Source organism: Diaporthe citri (assembly GCF_014595645.1).
Source record: "Diaporthe citri strain NFHF-8-4 chromosome Unknown scaffold_2, whole genome shotgun sequence".
Lineage (NCBI taxonomy): Eukaryota > Fungi > Ascomycota > Sordariomycetes > Diaporthales > Diaporthaceae > Diaporthe > Diaporthe citri.
In genome coordinates, this window is record NW_025064847.1 from 3,911,443 (window position 1) to 3,931,301 (window position 19,859).

The window sequence follows — 19,859 nt, forward strand, 5'->3', positions numbered from 1 at the left end:
ACGTGCAAATATCACAGCTTTGGCTGGCGCAGTAGACCTAACTTAGATACCCAACGACGAGCGATATAAAAGGGAGGCATTGTGGATCTTGTACGATACGTGCGTAATTCATCGACGTGCTAAGTGTGCTAAATGGGGTCTCTTCCTTCCTCTGTTCGGGCTCGAGGCTCCAGGGTAGTCCTACATTATTCAAGGCCAAGGCTCTTGCACAGTCCACCCGCACAGCCTGCCCTGCTGCTATCCACTTGAAGCCCAATGGGGTTCGGAGGCCTGCAAAAGACCGCAAAGCGTATACTTTGGGGAATCGTTGATGCTCCTTTATGCCTTGTCCCGTCTTCTAATAGTGTATTTTTTTGGATTTCCCGTGGGTGAAACGCTGTGTATGATCAGGGGGTAGGTGAAATCAACGGCCAGACTCGCATCGAGCGGAATGGTCCCTCTGCGAAAAGCGTCAAGACGTGAGCGGCATCGGCCTCACGCCATTGGTCGATCCAGCAGAGTCATCTCCATTCTAAGGAGAGGTGTTCATAGGCTCCCCTCCTGACCCTGTCACGACCGCGGCGGCTGTCGTGGCGAAATAACGGACATCCACATCGTCGTCCTTCTGCAGCTTTTCCAGACTCGGAATCACCTTTGACTGGATAAGCTCCTGGCCCTGTGGAGACGGTGTCTTCGTCTCTCCAGACTTCTCGAGCTGGTAGACGGTACCCTCGTCGGGCAGGCGTTGGAGGACATCGATGAGCACCGCATACGTCTTCGCGACGTTGAACCGGATGTTGGGAATGTCGTCCACAACCAGCTTGTCAAGCATGGGCAGGATTGACTTGGCAATGACATCCATGCTCACAACAGTTGCCAGTGTCTGGAACAATGTTAGCCAAGGAGTTAGCCAAGGACAGGGATTCAATGATTGAGGCTCTAGCACATACCGTAATGGCGAAACAGGTCGTCATTCTGTAGAGATAATTCGGGTGATTGCCCATAGCCATCACCTTGGGAATAATTGCCTCGCTCGCCCAATCGACGCCAAAGACCTCTGTCAGCTTCTTCAGATTGTGTGTTGCCGCCTCACGAATGGAGAAGACGGTGTCACCCAGCCAGCCCATACAGAGGGCACTCAGCTTCTCGTCGAAGAACTTAACACCCAGCTGGCTCGCCAGCAACGGGATGTACTCGATAATAGCCAAGCGGACACGCCATTGCTTGTCCTCAGCTAGCTGCACAATTGCAGGTAGCAGCGATTGTGACAGAAGATCAATTCCGATGACTATGGATCTTAGCGCCGAGTCAGAAAACCTAGGTGTGGGCTACTTACCTTGGTTGACGAGTTCAAGCTTCGAAATGATATGAAGGCGAACCTCGGGAAACTCATCCTTGAGCATCTGGAGGAACATGGGCAAGAGATGATCAATGGTCCTGAAGTTTCAGTCAGCATCGCACCAACGCAGCAGGCGGGCTTCTCAGTGAACGTACTCTTGCTTGCCCAGTATGGGGGCGAGCCCACTGATCTGAGTACCAAGAGCGGCACGGACATGCTGAGAGCTGTCGGAGACCAAATCCTCAACGCTGCCCATGATATCGTTGAGCAAGGTTGTCCGCTCAACTAGAGCACAGAATCCTGGGATCTGTCCTGCGATTGCCGTCCGCACCTCAGCCTCATTGTCCTTGAGAAGCTTCACAAATGACGGCACCAGGTCCCTTGCTACAACCTCCTCATCGACTGCTTTGGCGATCTAACCGAGAGTCAGCAACCATCACGGGCAGCATAATGCAGCACAATGAACACACCTTCTCAAACCGATCTGCAATCATGTACCTGACCCGCCAGCTCTTGTCTTCTATGAGGCTCCGAAGAGAGGTGAGCAGGACGCCGTGACTTGACTGTTGTTCCTTGGGAACGACTTCGGCAACGGCAATAAGCACCTCAACTGTCAACAGGCGCACGCTGTCCTGGTCGTCCTGCGCAAGATGTTGAAACATGGGTATCATTTCCTCCACAACAATCGAAGCTGGCATCTCTTTCACGAACTTTGAGAGATTGGTGGCGGCCTGGCGGCGCACCATGGGGGTTTCGTCGTGGACGAGCTGCCCAAACTGCTGGCGAAGTTGTTGCTGCATAGGTGGTGACACCTTCTGGTAGGGACTGGTGTAGAGCCCGCATCCCGACACCTTTGACGTGAACCAGTCGGCTTTGGAGAGTCGGATCGTTAAGGGGATGAAGTATTCTTCGACTTGCTGCGTGGAGAGATCGGCGCAGATTTTGTTGAGAGACTCGACGGCCTGTGACGTTCGTTAGTGTCAGAGCGCACGCTGCCCATGAGGACATGAACCAACCTTGTCTCGGACGACGGGCTCCTCGATTGCAGCGAGGTTCTCCAGGGGAGACAGCAGGACGTGACCCCATTGAGGTCCGCCGACATACTCGATGAAGTTGCCGAGCTCCTCGCTCAGCGCAACTAAGACCTCGTCCTCATCCTCGACAGACTCTGTACTGGTGTTAGAGGGGCTGTCCAAGTGCGTGCGTTGGGGAGAGGGCGCAGACCATCGAGGAAGGGAATCAATTCCTCCCGAGTGCGCTCGGCGCCCAAGGCCAGGGCGATGGTGGAGAGGCGTCGGATTGCATTGAGACGGAGGATTACATCGTCGTGCTACGTCTTGGATCAGCTGGATGCGAGAGTGTGGATGGGCAGCATGTGGGTGGGGTGAGGGCCGCGGCGTACCTTGAGCTCGTCGATGAGCACGGCGATGGGGTAGAGCTCATCATTCGCATTCGGCGCGTCAGCCATGACGAGCGATTTAGGCAATGGCAGTGCTGGCCGGGTGGTCGAAGGACAGTGGGATGAATATTGGGGGACTGCTGAGTGTGAGCGCGAGGAGGGCCTGATCGCGTGCGAGGGGTGATGTAATTAAGCTACCGACTTTTGCAGCTGATTCCTGTCCTGACGGCGTCGCCTCAATCTGCCCGAGCGAGGCAGTTCCCAAGGCTTCCTTGGATCGGTGCTGTGGGCTTGCTGCCGTTGTCGAGCCCGAAAAAAATCAGACTAGATCGGGGTGGTGGTTCGGGATCGTGATACGGAGGCCGGGCGATGGCTTCTGTGGACGTCGTGGTGGTGATACGGGAGCTTTTAGGGGGTGGTGGGATGAAGTCAGGTTTGATGAAGGGGGGAGCTCTCTGTGATTGATGGCATTGTTGTGCAGCCAGCAACTGGTCACTGGTGCACTGTGGGCAGGCCCTCCAAGGTGGCAGCTGGCCGCTCCCTCCCCCCTCCCTCGCAGGCAGTCAGTCAGTCTCGTCAGGGAAACCGGGGCAGGCTAGCAATTCTACACAACAAGGAGGCGGGTACATGCACACACACCATACTCTTCCGCGAGACGGAAGTACTCTACATGGCCAGCCCCCTCCACTATCCGCCACCAATGCAGAGTCGCTGTTGCTACATTATGTTTGCGTGCACGAGATCTTGGGCTGTCTCTGAGGCACGTAACTGGCCGAAGTCTATGTTGTCTCTTGTCCGCCATCAAAGCCAATTCGATATCCAAGCAAAAGTGACAAGGCCGTATGGTTCATTGAGCATTCGGTACTGATACCCTAGGAAGATCACTCGGCACGGAGTAGATCAGGTACTTCATACAAATCTCGATGGCAAGACTGCTCTTCGCAGAGGCCGTCTCTGGGAGATACAGTAACGCCCGGGGTTTATACGCTCGACTGTGGCCATCCATGGACGACGATATTCGCAACTCCTCCCTTCTTTGTCCACTTCTTGGGACCCTGCAGGTGGCAGAATGTACTCCGTGCAATACCACAGTGAGGCTCTGGCCTGGACCCCAAATGATGGCGTAGCCAGCTCGACCTCTTCAGGTCACAGTGGGCCAGCGGACAGCGGAATATTTCGAAAAGCCTAGTGCCTCGAGTCAGGTAGTTCAGATGAATATGCGCTTGAGATCTTACATGCGTTTTGCGAGGAACCATTTTTGCGGAATTGTACTGGATAATCTCCCTCGTCGCAAGCACTTCTAGGAAGCATGTATGTAGCCAGGGTTAGGAGTATGAATGGCCCCTGATTCTGGATGGTGGTGGGGAGTCACCGGGAAGGGGGGGACCAGGGTCGTTGACTTGCAGCAAGCACCCCTCCAAAATTCGAGGACCTGCCCGCGCCTCTGACTCAACTTCAGGCAAGTTGGTTGCATAGGAATTTCGCGACGCTTCGATCAGTCCGCAACTCTCGCTTTCCCTTGTCACCACACACCCTCACTCTGACCAGCGTACTGGTCGCATACACGCCCGCCAGCATGCCTACCATTGCAGTCGACAAGTACGCCCTTTACGAGGCCCTTGGTCAGAAGTGAGCTCGCAGTTCCTCCGCCTACTGGCGCCCCTCCAACCTAAAGACACATAGCTTACACCAGGGTCTGGCAGGTTCACCAAGGAGGAGTTCGAGGACCTATGCTTCGACTTTGGAATTGAGCTCGATGAAGACACCGAAGAGGACGAGCGTCCGGAGGGCGTGCCTCCGGAGCTGAAAATCGGTCAGTCCTGAAATAACGATCATTTTGCGAAGCACGGTTTCTAACGACGAGTCTAGAGATTCCGGTATAGCTGCCCCCACGATCCACGGCGCCTGGCCAACCCCGAGACTGACCGACCGTTCATGCAGGCCAATCGCTACGACATGCTGTGTTTCGAAGGCATCCAGCTGATGCTCAATATCTTCCGCCAAAAATCCCCCATCCCGAACTACCGACTGGTCGAGCCCAAGGACGGCAATGTACAAACCCTGACGATCAAGTCCGATACGCAGAAAGTCCGTCCCTACGCTGCAGGCGCCATTCTCAGGAACATCAACTTCACCCAGCAGAGCTATGAATCCTTCATTGCGCTGCAGGACAAGCTGCACATGAACCTGGCCCGTCAACGGACGCTCGTGGCCATCGGAACGCACGATCTCGACACGGTCCAGGGCCCCTTTGTGTACGATGCCCTGCCACCAAATGATATCAAGTTCACGCCCTTGAACCAACAGAAGTCCATGACGGCTACCGAACTCATGGATTTCTACGAAAAGGACAAGCATCTCGGGAAATACCTTCACATCATCAAGGATGCCCCCGTCTACCCAGTGATGCTGGATGCGAACAACGTCGTGCTGTCTATGCCCCCAATCATCAACGGCGAACACTCCAAGATCTCATCCAAGACCAAGAACGTCTTCATCGATCTCACCGCAACTGACGAGACGAAGCTGGAGATTGTTACGAACATGATGGTGACCATGTTCTCCATGTATTGCGCCGAGCCTTTCACAATTGAGCCAGTCAAGGTCATTTACGAGTATGACGACGCACGGACACGCATTTTCCCAGATCTCACCCCGAAAGTCATCGAGACAGAGGTGGATTACCTCAAGAGCTGCACCGGCCTGGACGAGACCCCAGAGAGCATATGTCAGTTGCTGACCAAAATGGCATATGCCGCAAAACCGTCCAGCAAGGACAAGAATTTGATAGAAGTCTCTGTACCTCCAACAAGAGCAGATGTGCTTCATCAGTGCGATGTGATGGAAGACCTCGCCATCTGCTATGGTTACAACAACCTTCCAAGATCATCACCCCACAAGTCGGCAACGGTTGGTTCATCAACTAAGATTCAGAAGCTGGCCGACATTGTGCGTTTCGAAGCGGCTTTCGCAGGGTGGACGGAGGTCTTGCCACTCATTCTTTGTTCCTATGACGAGAACTACACGTACCTGAACAGGAAAGATGACGGAAAGGCAATACGGCTTGCCAACCCCAAGACAGCAGAGTACCAAGTGGTCCGTACGTCACTGCTTCCCGGTCTCCTCAAGACAATCCGAGAGAACAAGGGCAAGGCTTTGCCGATCAAGATCTTCGAGTGTTCGGATGTGGCCTTCAAGGACGAGGCTGAAGAGCGCAAGGCCCGCAACCAGAGGAATTTCGCGGCCTGCTTCTGCGGCAAGACGTCTGGATTTGAGGAGGTGCACGGCCTGCTGGACCGCCAGTTGCTCATGCTGCGGACGGCCTTCCTGACACACGAGGAGGCTCTGCAGGGAAAGAGCATTGACTTCCAGGTCGTCCAGGAGCCCTCGAAACAAGACGGGTACTGGATTGAGGAGACTGACGAACCCACTTTCTTCCACGGCCATGCCGCCTCTATTTATCTCCGACTCGATGGAAAGACCCAGAAGATCGGCCATTTCGGCATTCTTGACCCAACTGTGCTGGAGGCCTTTGACATCAGGTGAGTGTGAAACACTTTCGATCAGTTTTCAGTCAACTAATAAGAGACAGATACCCCGTGTCGGCATTGGAGTTCAACCTGGAGGTCTTCTTGTAAATGTGTGGGTCTTGCCGGGTGTTAGGTAGACGCATTTGACATAGAGTCGCAAAAAGTTCCTACAGGCTGTAGACGGGATCCAAGAACCCAGAAATACAAACTGTTCTAGAGCTATTGACGTGTGCCTTGTTGTGAAAAGCCCACGATGACTGTGCAAGACTTCGAGAGATAGTGAGACTAAAGAGTCGGGCAAAGTTCTGATCAAGTCTTGGCGTATATTAACTAATAAATTCTGTATCCAGTAGACACATTTGCTGCTGGATCGTGTCCCCCAACCTCTTCTATCAATTCGGACACAAGTGGATCAAATATTTATTTACTATGTAATGCACACGTACGAAGTGAGGCCATGCTTTGAACCTAATCTACTCAGTACTTATCTGACTCCTGGAAGGGGATGTCACCAGTCACGGTTTCATCGGGCACCAGTGCGTACTCTACTGGGTCGACTGGCGAGCTTCTCTTCACCGCGAGCACAAGGCAGCCTGGCCTCGGACATGCCAATGGATGCGGAGGCTTGCTTTGGTTTTCCCCGACACTTACGAGATGTTGGTGTACTGTTAAACTGGCTCAAGGAAAGCCCGGCTCACCCAGGCAATTGAAGACGGTAGAGCTTACAGGTCGGGTCATCATTACCTACACGCCCTCCATGTTTTCCCACAGAACTTTAGTGGTTCTCCCCGGATGATACCGTCCTACCGGAAAAGCCCCATATCCAAATGGTCGGGTTTTATACAACTTTGGGTTCTGTAGCATTGTAATTAGGCGTCTCAAGCACACTTTCCTAACCGAGACCTTGAGATTCTTCATACGCTGTTGGCAAGTACGACCCTCGCACTTAGAAAGCTACTTTAGTTATCCCCTCCGGGGCACGTAGCCTCTTAGAACTTAGATAAAACAATACCAATACACGATTGCTTCCCATACGAGAAACCTACCAACACTAATCAGTGGTTATAGGCACTACAAATCAATAAGGTAGAAGAGGCAACCCCATAAGGATTTCCCTAACCCGAAATTATATCCTCCTTATTAATAAGCGCTATATAGCAATAACTGCTTTTTTAAGCCTCCCTATATTATTAAACTCCTTAAGCAAATATTGCAAAGATTAAATAGATTAAGTAGCATTCCCTGCAATATCTATATATATATTCATCGCTATTTAAAAGATATATATTTATTATACATAAGACTTTATTAAAAACAAATTTATCTTTAACTTTTCTTTAAAACCTAATAAAACTTAATAAAGCTTTATTTTATTAATAAATAAAGCTTATAATTATTATAATTACTAAAGCTAATGCAACGCTATATTATAAGTAAGCATAAGTTATACATTACGCTTTTAATTAATATAAAAGGACTTAATAATAGGAAAAAGCCTTAGCTTTTAAGGCTTAAAAGAATTAATAACTTCTTTCTTTTAATAACTATAACTTGCTTATTATTAAATTATTATTATTAACTTACTTTTAAATATTACCTATTTTATTAATATTTCTTTATTTTATTAATTTTACTCCTTATAATATTTATTATAAAAACTTATAAGCATAATTAATAATGTTAAAAAGCCATTAGCTTTTATCAAAGGGTATATAATTAATAAAATGCTTACTTAAACTTTAATTAACCTAGCTTATTATAAATATATTAATTTAAAATTATAGTTTATAGCCTTTATATAAAAAATATTATTAAAATACTTAATTACTTACTTAATAAGTACTTTAATAAGCTATATATAATAAAATCTTTATAATAACAACCTTTTCATTACTTATTGCAAAAACTATATAGCGTAAATATAAGCAATATTTAAAGCATTATTAAATCCTTGCTAATAATATTTAAAAGTCTTTCTTTAAATGCAAGGCATTTATATAAAATATAATAATTAACTTATAATATTATAATTAATTGCTATAGCTTAAGCTAAGGAAAGATTGAAATAAATTAATAATAAGCTTTATAATACCTTATTAACCTTAAAATTAAGTATAAATAAATATTATATATAACTTTAAAAATAGCAATTATAAGCATAACCCTTATGAAAATTATGGATAAGCTTTAAATAATAATAATTATCAAGAAGATAATCCTTAAAATAACTTTTATTATCGCCATTAGCTTTAAATGCGTAATTATAAAACTTAAACTTAATAATATAATTTATTAAAAACTAATATGGCTAGCAAGGCTTATTATTATTAACGGAAAAATAGAAACAAAGCTTATATTAAAAATATATATTATACTTAATACAACCTTAAGCTACCTTAAAAATATCTTTATTAAATAAAAAATATAACTTATATAAAACTCTTCCCCTATAATATATTTTTAATAAATACTTAAATTTAATAAAGTTAATACAATTTATAAAAACCTTTAATAATTTTCATAAGTATATTAAAAATCTATATAACCTGCTAAATAATAAAATAAAGATATTTTTTAATATTTACTATTATATTAAAATCCAGGTAAATTAATTTTATATAGTTTTTCCCTAAATACTTAAAAACTAAGCTAAGGCTTATTACCTTTATTTTATAAATTAAACTAATATATTTATAATAACATACCTTAAAATTAAAATGCATTTTAATATAAACCTTAATTATTAACATTATTATATAAATTAAATAATAATAATATTTATAAAAATAAAAACATAAAACTTAAATAAAAACTTATATAAGGTTTTATATTTAATGCTTAATAAGCTATAACTTTATTAATAAGTATTAAGTTAAGATTGTATTAAAAAGGATAACTTAAGAATAATAATAATTAAAGCTTATAAAGGAGTTTTTAAGCTAAAAATAATTCTTTTTAAATTAACTTAATTATATAAAGAATTATTTTTAAACCTAAGATTTATAATAAAAATATAACTTAATTGCGTAATTATAATTTATATTATAAATAAAATCCTAAATTAATATTATATTAATTGTAAATATAATAGCTAAAAGCTAAGGGGAGAATAATAATTATAATCTTAGGCATTTTAAGGAAATTAAAGATTTAGCTAATTAAACTTAAGCTATTTAAGCTTTAAATAACTAAAATCTTATAATATTAGCGATAAAGCTTAAAGTAATAATATTTATAAAAAAGGAGGAAAAAAATAACCTTAAAAGAAAAAATATTATATTTATAAAAAGAAGAAATGCTAATTAATTAAATATTTAACTAATAAGCAATATTTAATAAGAAGAAGCTACTTAATATAATGTAAATATAAAGATTATAATAATAACTTTAATACTTTTTTAAGTAAGTTAAAGAAATATAAGATAAATAATAAAGATAAATTTTATAAATATAAAGATAAATAAAATTAAGATAATAATTATAATAATAATACTTATATTATAAAAGTAAGACTTAATAAAAAAGTTTATTATATAAATATTAATTTCCTAGCTAATAAAGCATTTATATATTAAATTATTAAAGATAATGTTTTTTAAATAAAGATAATTATTATAGCTAGCTAATTTATTTTAAAGAATAAATATAATTAAACTTATTTTTAAGGAATCCTGCCAAATATAAGAGCATTATTAATATTTATAGCTGGATATAAGCAATTCCTTATATTGCAATAAAAAAACCTAAAGTATTAAATTAATATAATTATCATAAAAAAAGCTAAAGTTAAATTTAATAATAAAATAATTATTAATTTACTTAATATAATAAAGATTTCCACCTTAATTAATTATATTAATTTCTATATTATTTAAGTATAAACCTTATTCTTGCTTTACTTAATAAATATAAATAAGCTTTAAGTATATTATAATAATATTATAAATAAAATAGTTTCCTTTAATAATGCAATTATTATATTAATACTTAAAAAATAAGGTTACTTATAGTTTTTCTTAAATTAAATTATTAATGCTATATATTTCCTTTTAAAGATAAAAATAAGGAGACTTTACTATTGCTTTAAATACCTATTAATAGATTAACTATGCCGGATACTTAAAAAAGCCGGCAATTTAAATATTAATAAATAAGTAATAATAAAAATTAAGAAGATATATTATTATTATTAAATAAATAAACTTATATTTAAGTATTTTAAGTTTATATTATGCAATAATTGTAAATTTAACTATGAAATCTTAGTTAATATAATATATTTAAGCAAACGCTTAGTCCTTTATATTATGGATTGGGTTATTGCTTTTTAAAGAGCGAAATTCTTAAAATTTATATTTATAAAAATTGCATAATAAACACTATAAATGCTTTAAATTAATATATATTAAGAATTACTAAATATTATTAAATATAATATGGGAATAAACTTTATATTCTTAAAATTTTATTTAAAGGCATAAATAATGGAAATTAAATATAAATAAGTTTTTATAAAAGTATATTAATTTATTAAGAAAGTTAAAAGATATTATTAAGCCTTTAAATAAGTATATAAAATCCTATATATTAAATTATATAATAGCGTAAATAATAATGCTATCTTATAAATAATTATAAAAGCTATTAATAATATTATTAAATTAAATAAACTAGTTTTTACGCTCTTAGTTTTTAGCACCTATTTATAAGTATTGCATAAATTACTATTATTATTATTAATATAAAAGTAAGTAAAAGCTATTTTAAAGGTTATAAAGATGCTGTAAAAAACTATAGCTAAATAGCAAATATAAAATGCATTAAACATTAAGATTAAATCTATCTTTAATATAAAATACTTATTATAATGCAAAGTTTATATATAAAAAGAAAGAAAAAGATAAAAGGGTTTATATAAAGTTATTACTATGAATAACCATAATATAACCTTAAATATATTAAATAAAATCGTAATGTTTAAGTTAATAATTATTTAATTATATTATTAAAATAATAATAAGGAAATGCAATTCTTATAAGTAGAAAACCTAACTATAAAACCTTAAATGCAACTTATTATATAACCATTATTATTAAAGATAAAAGACTATATTATTATATTATATATCTTAAAAAAAAAATTATAACCTAATGATTAAATTAAAATAAGATAAAGTTATTATAATATTAAGCTTATTATTTAAAGAATTTAATAAGATAAAAATTAATAACCTTATTATTAAAGATATCTTTTAAACTAAGAAATAATTAATAAAGCAATATAATAAACATTATTTCTTTAAGTTTTATATAATATAAGAAGTAAAAAATAAAACCATGAAACTATATAAGAAATTTTAATTTATTATTTAAGATTATAATAATAATAAAAAAGGATTAATCTTAATATAAAACTTAATTATTTAAAGAATAAGCTAATAAACAATCCTTGCATTTACCGTCTTATTAATTTAAGAAAAAAGCATAATTTTTATACTTTAAAATATTACTTAAGCCTACCCTTAAGCAAAGTTAAAATTATATAAAACAATCCTTGCAAAATTATTAAAGGAATTAAAGAATAAATACCCTTTAAGCATAATTATCCATATTATTTAACCCCTATATAACATAATAGAATTTAATATTTATTAATTTAATATATATTAAAAACATTATTAATAAAAGCTTAAAATAAATTGCTTTATATATAATCCTTGCTTAATAATTATAAAGCTTATATAACTCTTTAAAATAATAAGTATATAAATGGATAATATATTAATTTTATTTATACTAGAATTCTAGGATAAGGAGGAGATTAAAATAAAAGCTATGAAATTATAAAGAAAACTAAAATAAGAGCTAACGCTTAAAAACTTAATAAATTATAATAAGGCTTATATAATTATAAATATTATTAGCTTAATCATTACTCATTAAAAAGGATAAGCTAATAAACTTATAATTATTAATGCAATAATTAAAAATATTATTTAAAAATACCTTAAATAAAGAGCTTGCAAAGCATATATAGCTTTAATTTATTAATTAAAAGCTTTATATAATTTTTTAATAGCTGCATAGGTATAAAACCTAGAGGCAGGAAATTATAAGAGCTTAAATATGTAATTATTATAATAAATAAATAACGCTATATAAGGAATTAAGTATATGCCCTTAAATCTTAAAATAGTAAAACTTTTTATATTTATAAATAATTAAAACTTAATATTTTAACTTAAATATATTATTATCCTTATAAATAAGATTTATAAGGAAACTAAGAGATTTATAATAATGGGCAATATTTTCCATTAATTATTAATAAAGTATAAATATATTATTTAAAGCATATTAATAAGCAAAATTTACGGCATAATAAATAAAATAAATATTAAAATCTCCTTAATTATAATAATTAAGATAATTATAAAACGATTATTATTATTAAATATACCTTTAATTATTTATATAAATTTATATAGCTTATATAAATGCCTTATAAAGCTAGGAATAATAAAGGAAAAACGCTTTATAATTAATATTATATTATTATAAGAGTTATATAAAATAAAAAAAATTACTAAAGTAAGGTAAATAAATAGGAAAGATAATCCTATTAATATAATAATAAAATCAACTTTAAATACTATATTATAAAAGCTTATTAATAATAATAAGCTTTATATATAGGTAAATGGGTTAATTAAGAAACCTAAAGTAGCCCCTTCCTATTAAGGAAGGAGCAATTTATTGCTAGCCTTTTCCTTTTAACCTTGCTGCCGTTAATTGCAAAACCTTATACTTCTTAAATTTAAACTCTTAATATAAACTTTAATCTTTCATACTTTAATTAAAACCTTCTTAATACCTTATTATATATAAGGATAATTTTATAATTATTAATATTATTAATAATTATTATTTTAAAGTTAACTTTATTATTATTATTACCTTTTGCTGCTATTTATTAATAATAATATTAAAATTAACTTTTATTAAATTTATTTATAATTTATTAACTTTTTTTATAATTAAAAAATAAATTAATAATTATTATATAATAATTGCAAAGTTTTGCATTATAAATATTTATTTTAATTACTAAATTTTTATAAAATCTTTTCCTTTTTATTATAATAAAGAATATTAATAATAATTTATAAAAGTTATTTAATATTTTTATTAATATGCTTTATAAGAATAATAATAATAAGTAAAATTATTTAATAAATATTACATTTATTACCTGCATTAAAGATATACTTAATATAATTATTATTATAATTGCCATTAATATAATTAATATTAAAAGTAGCCTTATTGCAACCCTTAAATAAAATTAAGATTCCCTTATAAATATTGTAATTATAACCTTAATTAATAAAATAAACATTATAATTATAACCTTAATTAATAAAATAAATATTATAATTATAATTTTAATAAGCAATAAGATAAAGATTGTAATTATTATTAAGGCTATAAAAAGGGCTAGAATTGCCTTAAATAATAAGGATAAAGATAAGCTTATTAATCTTATTAATTTTTATGGCAAAGTTATTGCTAATAATGCTTATTTAATAAATATTAATAAGGATATTAATAATAATAACTTTTATTTACTTATTTATTTAATAAATATTAATAAAGATATTAATAATAATAATTCTTATTTACTTAATATTAATAGTAATTTAATTATTATTAATAATAAAGATAATTAAAATTAAGCTAATAAAACCTTAATAAAGATTATAAAGATTGCCTTTAATTTTATTCTTATGCTAAGCATTAAAAAGAATAAGCTGCTTATTAAGGTTAACTTTCATAGAATTATTAAAATTAATAAGCTAAAAGCTATAGCTATAGCTTAAGCTAAAATACTTTTTTTAAATAATGCTATTATAATAGCTATTATTTAAATTATTAATAACTTTTAATATTAAGATAAGCAAATATCTTTTAATAATATAATTAAAAAGCTATATATTTATATTAAAAGCATTAAAACTTTTAATGCAAAATTACATAATATCCTTAATAATAAAAATTATTAAAATAATTATTATCTTAAATATTAAATTATTATAATCTTTATAATAAATAATTTAATAGAAATTTTAATCTTAAATATCTTTTATATATATTAAATTAAAAAGATTTAGCTATTAAAAGATTAAATTATTATGCTAACTTAAGTTTAAAACTTTTTATATTAAATTATTAATAAATATATATAAGGCTTATATATAAAGAAACTTATTAAAAAATATATATTATTATTTAAGTAACTTAAGTAAAAAATAACTATTAAAGAAATTAAAAAGAATAATAAAAAGTAAGAAAAGGAGCTAATAAATAATTAAGCTACTTATAATGCTTAGTTTTAAAAAAATAAAAAGTAATTAAAGAAAATTAATTTAAAGCAATATTAAATATATTTTAATAATAAAAGTAAGGCTAAAAATAATAATATTTATATTATAAAAATATATAATAAAAATAAATATAAGCTAAAAGATTTAATATTAGCTTTATAAGCATTAACTTTCCTTATAAAAAAGAAATTTAAAACTAAGGCTTTTATATAAAAGTTAATAATTTTTATAAAAAAGCAACCCTAAAAGCTAAGTATTAAAAATAATAAATATAATGTTTAAAAAATAATATAATAATAAAGGTTATAAGTTTAAGGAATAATATAATAATAAAAGTTATTAAGATTTACTTTAAAACTTATAAGTTATAATTTTAAGCTTTTTTAATAATGCTTTTTTATAATAAAGATTATATATACTTAATATATAATAAATTATAATTTTAAGCTAATTATAATAAGGATTATATATACTTATTAAAAGAAGAGAAAAACTATAAGTATTGATAAGTACAACCCTTGCACTTAAAAAGCTACTTTAGTTATCCCCTCCGGGGCACATAGCCTCTTAGAACTTAGACAGAACAATACCAATACACGATTGCTTCCCATACGAGAGACCTACCAACATACGCGAAGTGATCAATGCCGGACACGGGTCAACACAGGTTGCGTCACAAAGGGTCCGCGACGCACGCCACTCCTGAGAATCAGGTCATTGTGCTGTGCACGGTTGATGCATCGTTGTGTCAAGTTATTTCCATTCTTGGACATTCTCCCTGGTATACAACAATTGAATCACTTGGATGATGGTTAGCGTACTGAAAACATGTTGCTCATCAACAAAGAATATGGAGAATGCTCCATCCTCCCTCCGATTTGAAGGATCGCTTGACATATCATGTTGCTTCAACTTGTTCGTATAAGCTTTCCAATGAAGACTCACACTGGCCTGCGCAAGTTTCCATTCGCAGAAGTCCGTGCTCATGCAAGAAATGTTCACATAATTCCTTGAAAGTGGTCGAACTCAAGGTTCTCTCCCTGCTCTGTTCTCAGAGATTTTTAAGTTTCATCTGGCGTTTTGAGCTCTGAATCATGAGAAAAGCCAGAAGGCAGGCACGCTTGCAGAAATTCTACACTCCTGTAACACAGACTTGATGCGACAGACACTTACGACAATTTCCGTTTTGAGAACCATCTTCGTGCCTCTCCCCGCCCTCTCAACAACAACAACAACAACAACATCAACACACACCCAGGGCTGCTGCACACCAAAGAAGCCTTGCAATTCATCTGCAGAAACGCAAACTGTGGAAGGAGCCGTATAAATCCATACTTGGTGGTACCTACACGTCTTAGTTCTTCTTCCGGCTCCTGGCTTGTTACCCCTAACTCTACTTGACGTCTCTCCACTAGGGCCATTCTCCATTTCTCCCACGTGTTTGTTCTCAGCACCGGGGGATACTTGAATATTCCCTGAACCGTCACCCCCCCCCCCCCGCACCGCACCTTATCTGCGCTACGAGACTTATCTGCGCTAAGAGACATATCTGACTTTCACCTGGACCGTGGAGTACGTACCTCTGAACAACCAGCACCCGCATTACCACTTTTGTGGCAGTCCCTCAGAGCACCTGCCTCTCTTAAGTCCACAAAATCCCTGACCTACAGCTTTACTCAGCTCATCTTTGCCAATTGGCGTACACCACATCAAGATCAGAACCCCTGCTGGGTCCCATGCTTGTGGATATACCAGTCACTAAGTCACTTGGCTGAGCTGGAGGTACCCACGGTTCTTTACTGCAGGTAAGTATATCATCTCTTCCAGCCTTCACTACCTCGTAAGTAACCTTCAATCACTTTCTTTCTGCCCCGTCTCCTTTCAATCTCATGTGACGGCCCTCGTATTTTGTTTTGCTCTGACAATTTACAGCTTTAGTACAGAGACTTGGCTGCCAGCAAAATGTCGTCCTGGGGGCCTCCTGGTCGGCTGGCAATCACCATTGACTTGACGTCCGACGACGATGTGCCCGCCCCGGCGACCATAGATTTGACCTCGGTGGATGACCCACGATCCTCTTCCTATGTCTCACGAGAGCCAGAAGTGAAGGTTGAAGACGAGTCTTCAACCCTGGCTGGGTCAAGTACACCTGACTCCGGGGAGTCCAGTCCGAAGTCGCAACAGGACGATGACATCGCCCAGACGGAGTCCAATCCTACTGACTTCGGCGACCTGAGCCCGAGAAATCCGCAGGATCAAGGAGGCAGCTCAGCAGACGAGGGTTTGACGCTGAGTGCCATACTCGCCCGTAACAAGAAGCGTAAGCGTGACTCTGGTGACGTTCGCAACTCCGAGTCCAAGTCTACCGACGTGTCCATGCCTTTGACACCCAAAACCCTCGGATCCCTGGTCGGCTCTCATACTCTGAAACCTGCCTTCGACAAGTTCTTTGCCGTCCGCAAACGAATTGGGAACGAGTCCTGCTCCGAAAAGTCCAAACAGGACGAGAAGTCGAAGACTCCCGCAAACGAAAGCAAGAGCATCCAACAGGGAAGGCAATCGGCCAAGAATGCAAATCCTCACATCCTGAACATCGTCAGGGAAGAGGTGTTTCGCAAGGAGGAGAAGAAGAAGAAGAAAAACAAACACCGCGGAGACCCAAGCTCACAGGAGAAATCATCGAAAAAACACATTCAAGTTGATGGGCAAGCTTTCTCGAAACCTGCTCCTCCACGCGCGGCTTCTGAGGCACCTGAAACCGTTCGCCCGAAGAAGAAAATTGAAATTTATGGAAGCATAAGACAGCCTCAGGCCCGTGAGGAAACTGAGCAGAAGCGCCCTCACAAGAGGCGCAAGCACAGCAGCCCCGGAGATACTGCTTCTGGCTCCATCTCTCTTGCCGCTGCTCCCGACACCACCATAAATCAGGCGGCGTCTGTAGACAAGCTCCGAGGCCATAAGTCCAAGACCAATGGTGTAGGGAGAAAACGTCCCGCGGGCAAGGACAAGGCCACTGATATCCCTAATGGCTCTCCAAGATATCGGCCAGGCGGTTCCCACCGCAATCGCATTGAAAAGGCTCCGCATCACGAGAGCCGACAAAAGAAAGACCCTGCAAGAGTTCGAGAGAAAGCTCACATATCCAAACGAGCTGACTCTGGGAAGCAGCAGGGAGATAAGGCATATCTGGTGGCAGCTTCAAATGAGCGAGGAGCATGGGCACCAAAATGGTTTGCAGCGTGCTGGAATGGCATCTCAACGGCCATTGGAGAGCAGATCTAGCCAGAAAGCGACTTCTGGTCGGAATGGCCGTCTTCAAGAAGCTCTCGGTGGGCGCGGTGTTCTCAGTTCCGGCGCTACAGGAACCCAGTTGCCGTTGGAGAGCAATTCTGGCCGAGATGAAGGCCTTCATGAAGCTACCGAGGAACCCTATGGCCTCGAACCCTGTGCCACGGGATCTCAAGTGCCTTTGGAGAGCAATACTGACCATAAAGCGCGTGTGGGACAACATCAAGACCTTCGCGAAGACCGGGAGATGCCAGAAGTTCGCCTACAGCAGTCTCAGCAGGTGCGCTCCAGTGGTGGCCAGCAAGAGAGTCACAGCATCCAGTCGAAGCTGAATACTGCCCAGGCAGCCCGCCGCCTTGATAAACGTCAGCAGACAATGGGGTTGGCTGACAAGGACCTCGAAGATACAAGGGAATTTTTCAGCAAGCATCCCTCACAGTTAGCGCAACAGCGCAAGACTATGTTCCTCGATTCTATACCACCTGACGTTGGTAAGCCCAGTTACCCAGATCGTCACCGGGTGGTAAAGGGAAGTACTGCGGGGACGTTTGGCCCGAAACCTAAGACCGCCATCCAAACTGCCAAAAAGAGGGCCAGGGACCGCGAGAAGCAAATCAGAGAGAGGCGGGAGAAACTCGAGGCGCAAGTGAACGAAATCTTCCCGCACGAGTCCGAGGATTTCAAGGAGCGGCACATTGAAGCTGGCCTGGCCGAGTTGCGAAAGAAACATGCGAGAAACGATGAAAAGCGGGAGGCAGAGAAGGCACAAGGTCTTCTGACCGTCAAATTTATCGAAGACAGCGAAGGTGCCGAAGGCGACCCGATCGACGGGCAGCCAGCACCTGGTCCGAAGGGGAAGAGTCGTGGGATGCCCGTGGCGAAGGCCCTCGAGCCAGGTGCCACTATCACACTATTTGTCGTGTACAAGAGTGAGCCCTTCAAGAAGGGTAAGAAGTTTGGCGACTACAGACTGAATCGCATGGAGGATCAATTTTTCAGAAAGGAAGACGCCAACAAGCACGCCGAGGCCGTCCTCAGGAATGACCGGTACGATAATTCGCACCTCGTCTCCATCCAGTTTCGTGTCGGTCCCGAAGACGGCCTGTTCTTCGGGACCAAGGAGCTGGCCGACGGGAAGCTGGTCATGTGCATGGTGCAGAAGGAGAGGCAGATGTCCAGCGACCTGGACCTCCGCGATGTTTTCGTGCGCAAGGAGCTCAAGCAGATATATTGCCCACGATACGACGTGTTTCACACACATGTAATTCCAAAGGTTTTCCTCGAGAGCGAGGAGGCCAGTATTGACGAGGACAAGGAGAAGAAGTCGAAGACGAAGTCGAAGACGAAGACACCCACTCCAGATGTGGGAGAGGGCGGACCAGAGCCAGGCGAGAATGAGCACGGGGATGGAGACACTGATAGCCTTTTCTCTGGTCCTCCGGTACCCGAGACAGAGTCTGAGGATGAGAGCGACGCCGAATCCATGGCCACAAGCGCCACACTGGAGCCCTCGCAGCCCGGCGGCAACATGGGATCGCTCTCCTGGAACGATGTCGACTACGTGCACGAGCACGTGGGCAGCTTCACTACCCTGGAGCTCGCGAACAAGAAGGCCATCAAGGTGGCTCTTGAGCGCTGGCAGCCGAAGGATGCCCGATTGGACTCATGGCTCCACTATAGGGACGCCATCAAGCCGAGCCTCGATGAGATGTGGGCCCAGGACCTGGACGTGGAGAAGGCCGAGCTCGAGTTCGAGGTCCCGGAGTTTGAGGGTCATGTCAACGATAGACCGTGGCGCTTCATCTATTCCATGGTATACGTGAGGGAGACGAGGCTGGAGGGACCAAGGGATATCGGCAACTACATCGTGACGGGCAATGGTGAGGACGACGGTGAGGAGAGCGGCGGGGAGGACGAGGACGGCGAGGATGATTGAGTGA

The 19,859-nt window shown here is 38.4% G+C and overlaps 4 protein-coding genes across 4 annotated transcripts; 3 read left to right on the forward strand and 1 right to left on the reverse strand.

Moving 5' to 3' along the window:
• Window positions 1-511: 511 nt before the first annotated feature.
• On the reverse strand, window positions 512-2,786 carry INS49_006637 (uncharacterized protein; the record flags this gene model as incomplete). Its single annotated transcript, XM_043167407.1, has 8 exons — window positions 512-862; window positions 930-1,267; window positions 1,316-1,416; window positions 1,474-1,733; window positions 1,789-2,280; window positions 2,335-2,486; window positions 2,543-2,648; window positions 2,721-2,786. 8 exons carry the CDS (start codon window positions 2,784-2,786, stop codon window positions 512-514), a joined length of 1,866 nt encoding a protein of 621 aa, XP_043028551.1.
• A 1,507-nt stretch (window positions 2,787-4,293) lies between these two features.
• INS49_006638 (uncharacterized protein) lies at window positions 4,294-6,355 on the forward strand (the record flags this gene model as incomplete). The annotated part of the gene is made up of 5 exons (XM_043167408.1): window positions 4,294-4,346; window positions 4,421-4,530; window positions 4,587-4,594; window positions 4,659-6,259; window positions 6,310-6,355. The coding sequence occupies 5 exons, from the start codon at window positions 4,294-4,296 to the stop codon at window positions 6,353-6,355; spliced, it is 1,818 nt and encodes a 605-aa protein (XP_043028552.1).
• A 10,238-nt stretch (window positions 6,356-16,593) lies between these two features.
• Window positions 16,594-17,913, forward strand: INS49_006639 (uncharacterized protein; the record flags this gene model as incomplete). The annotated part of the gene is made up of 1 exon (XM_043167409.1): window positions 16,594-17,913. The coding sequence occupies one exon, from the start codon at window positions 16,594-16,596 to the stop codon at window positions 17,911-17,913; it is 1,320 nt and encodes a 439-aa protein (XP_043028553.1).
• A 23-nt stretch (window positions 17,914-17,936) lies between these two features.
• Window positions 17,937-19,855, forward strand: INS49_006640 (uncharacterized protein; the record flags this gene model as incomplete). The annotated part of the gene is made up of 3 exons (XM_043167410.1): window positions 17,937-18,199; window positions 18,263-18,284; window positions 18,371-19,855. 3 exons carry the CDS (start codon window positions 17,937-17,939, stop codon window positions 19,853-19,855), a joined length of 1,770 nt encoding a protein of 589 aa, XP_043028554.1.
• Window positions 19,856-19,859: the final 4 nt, after the last annotated feature.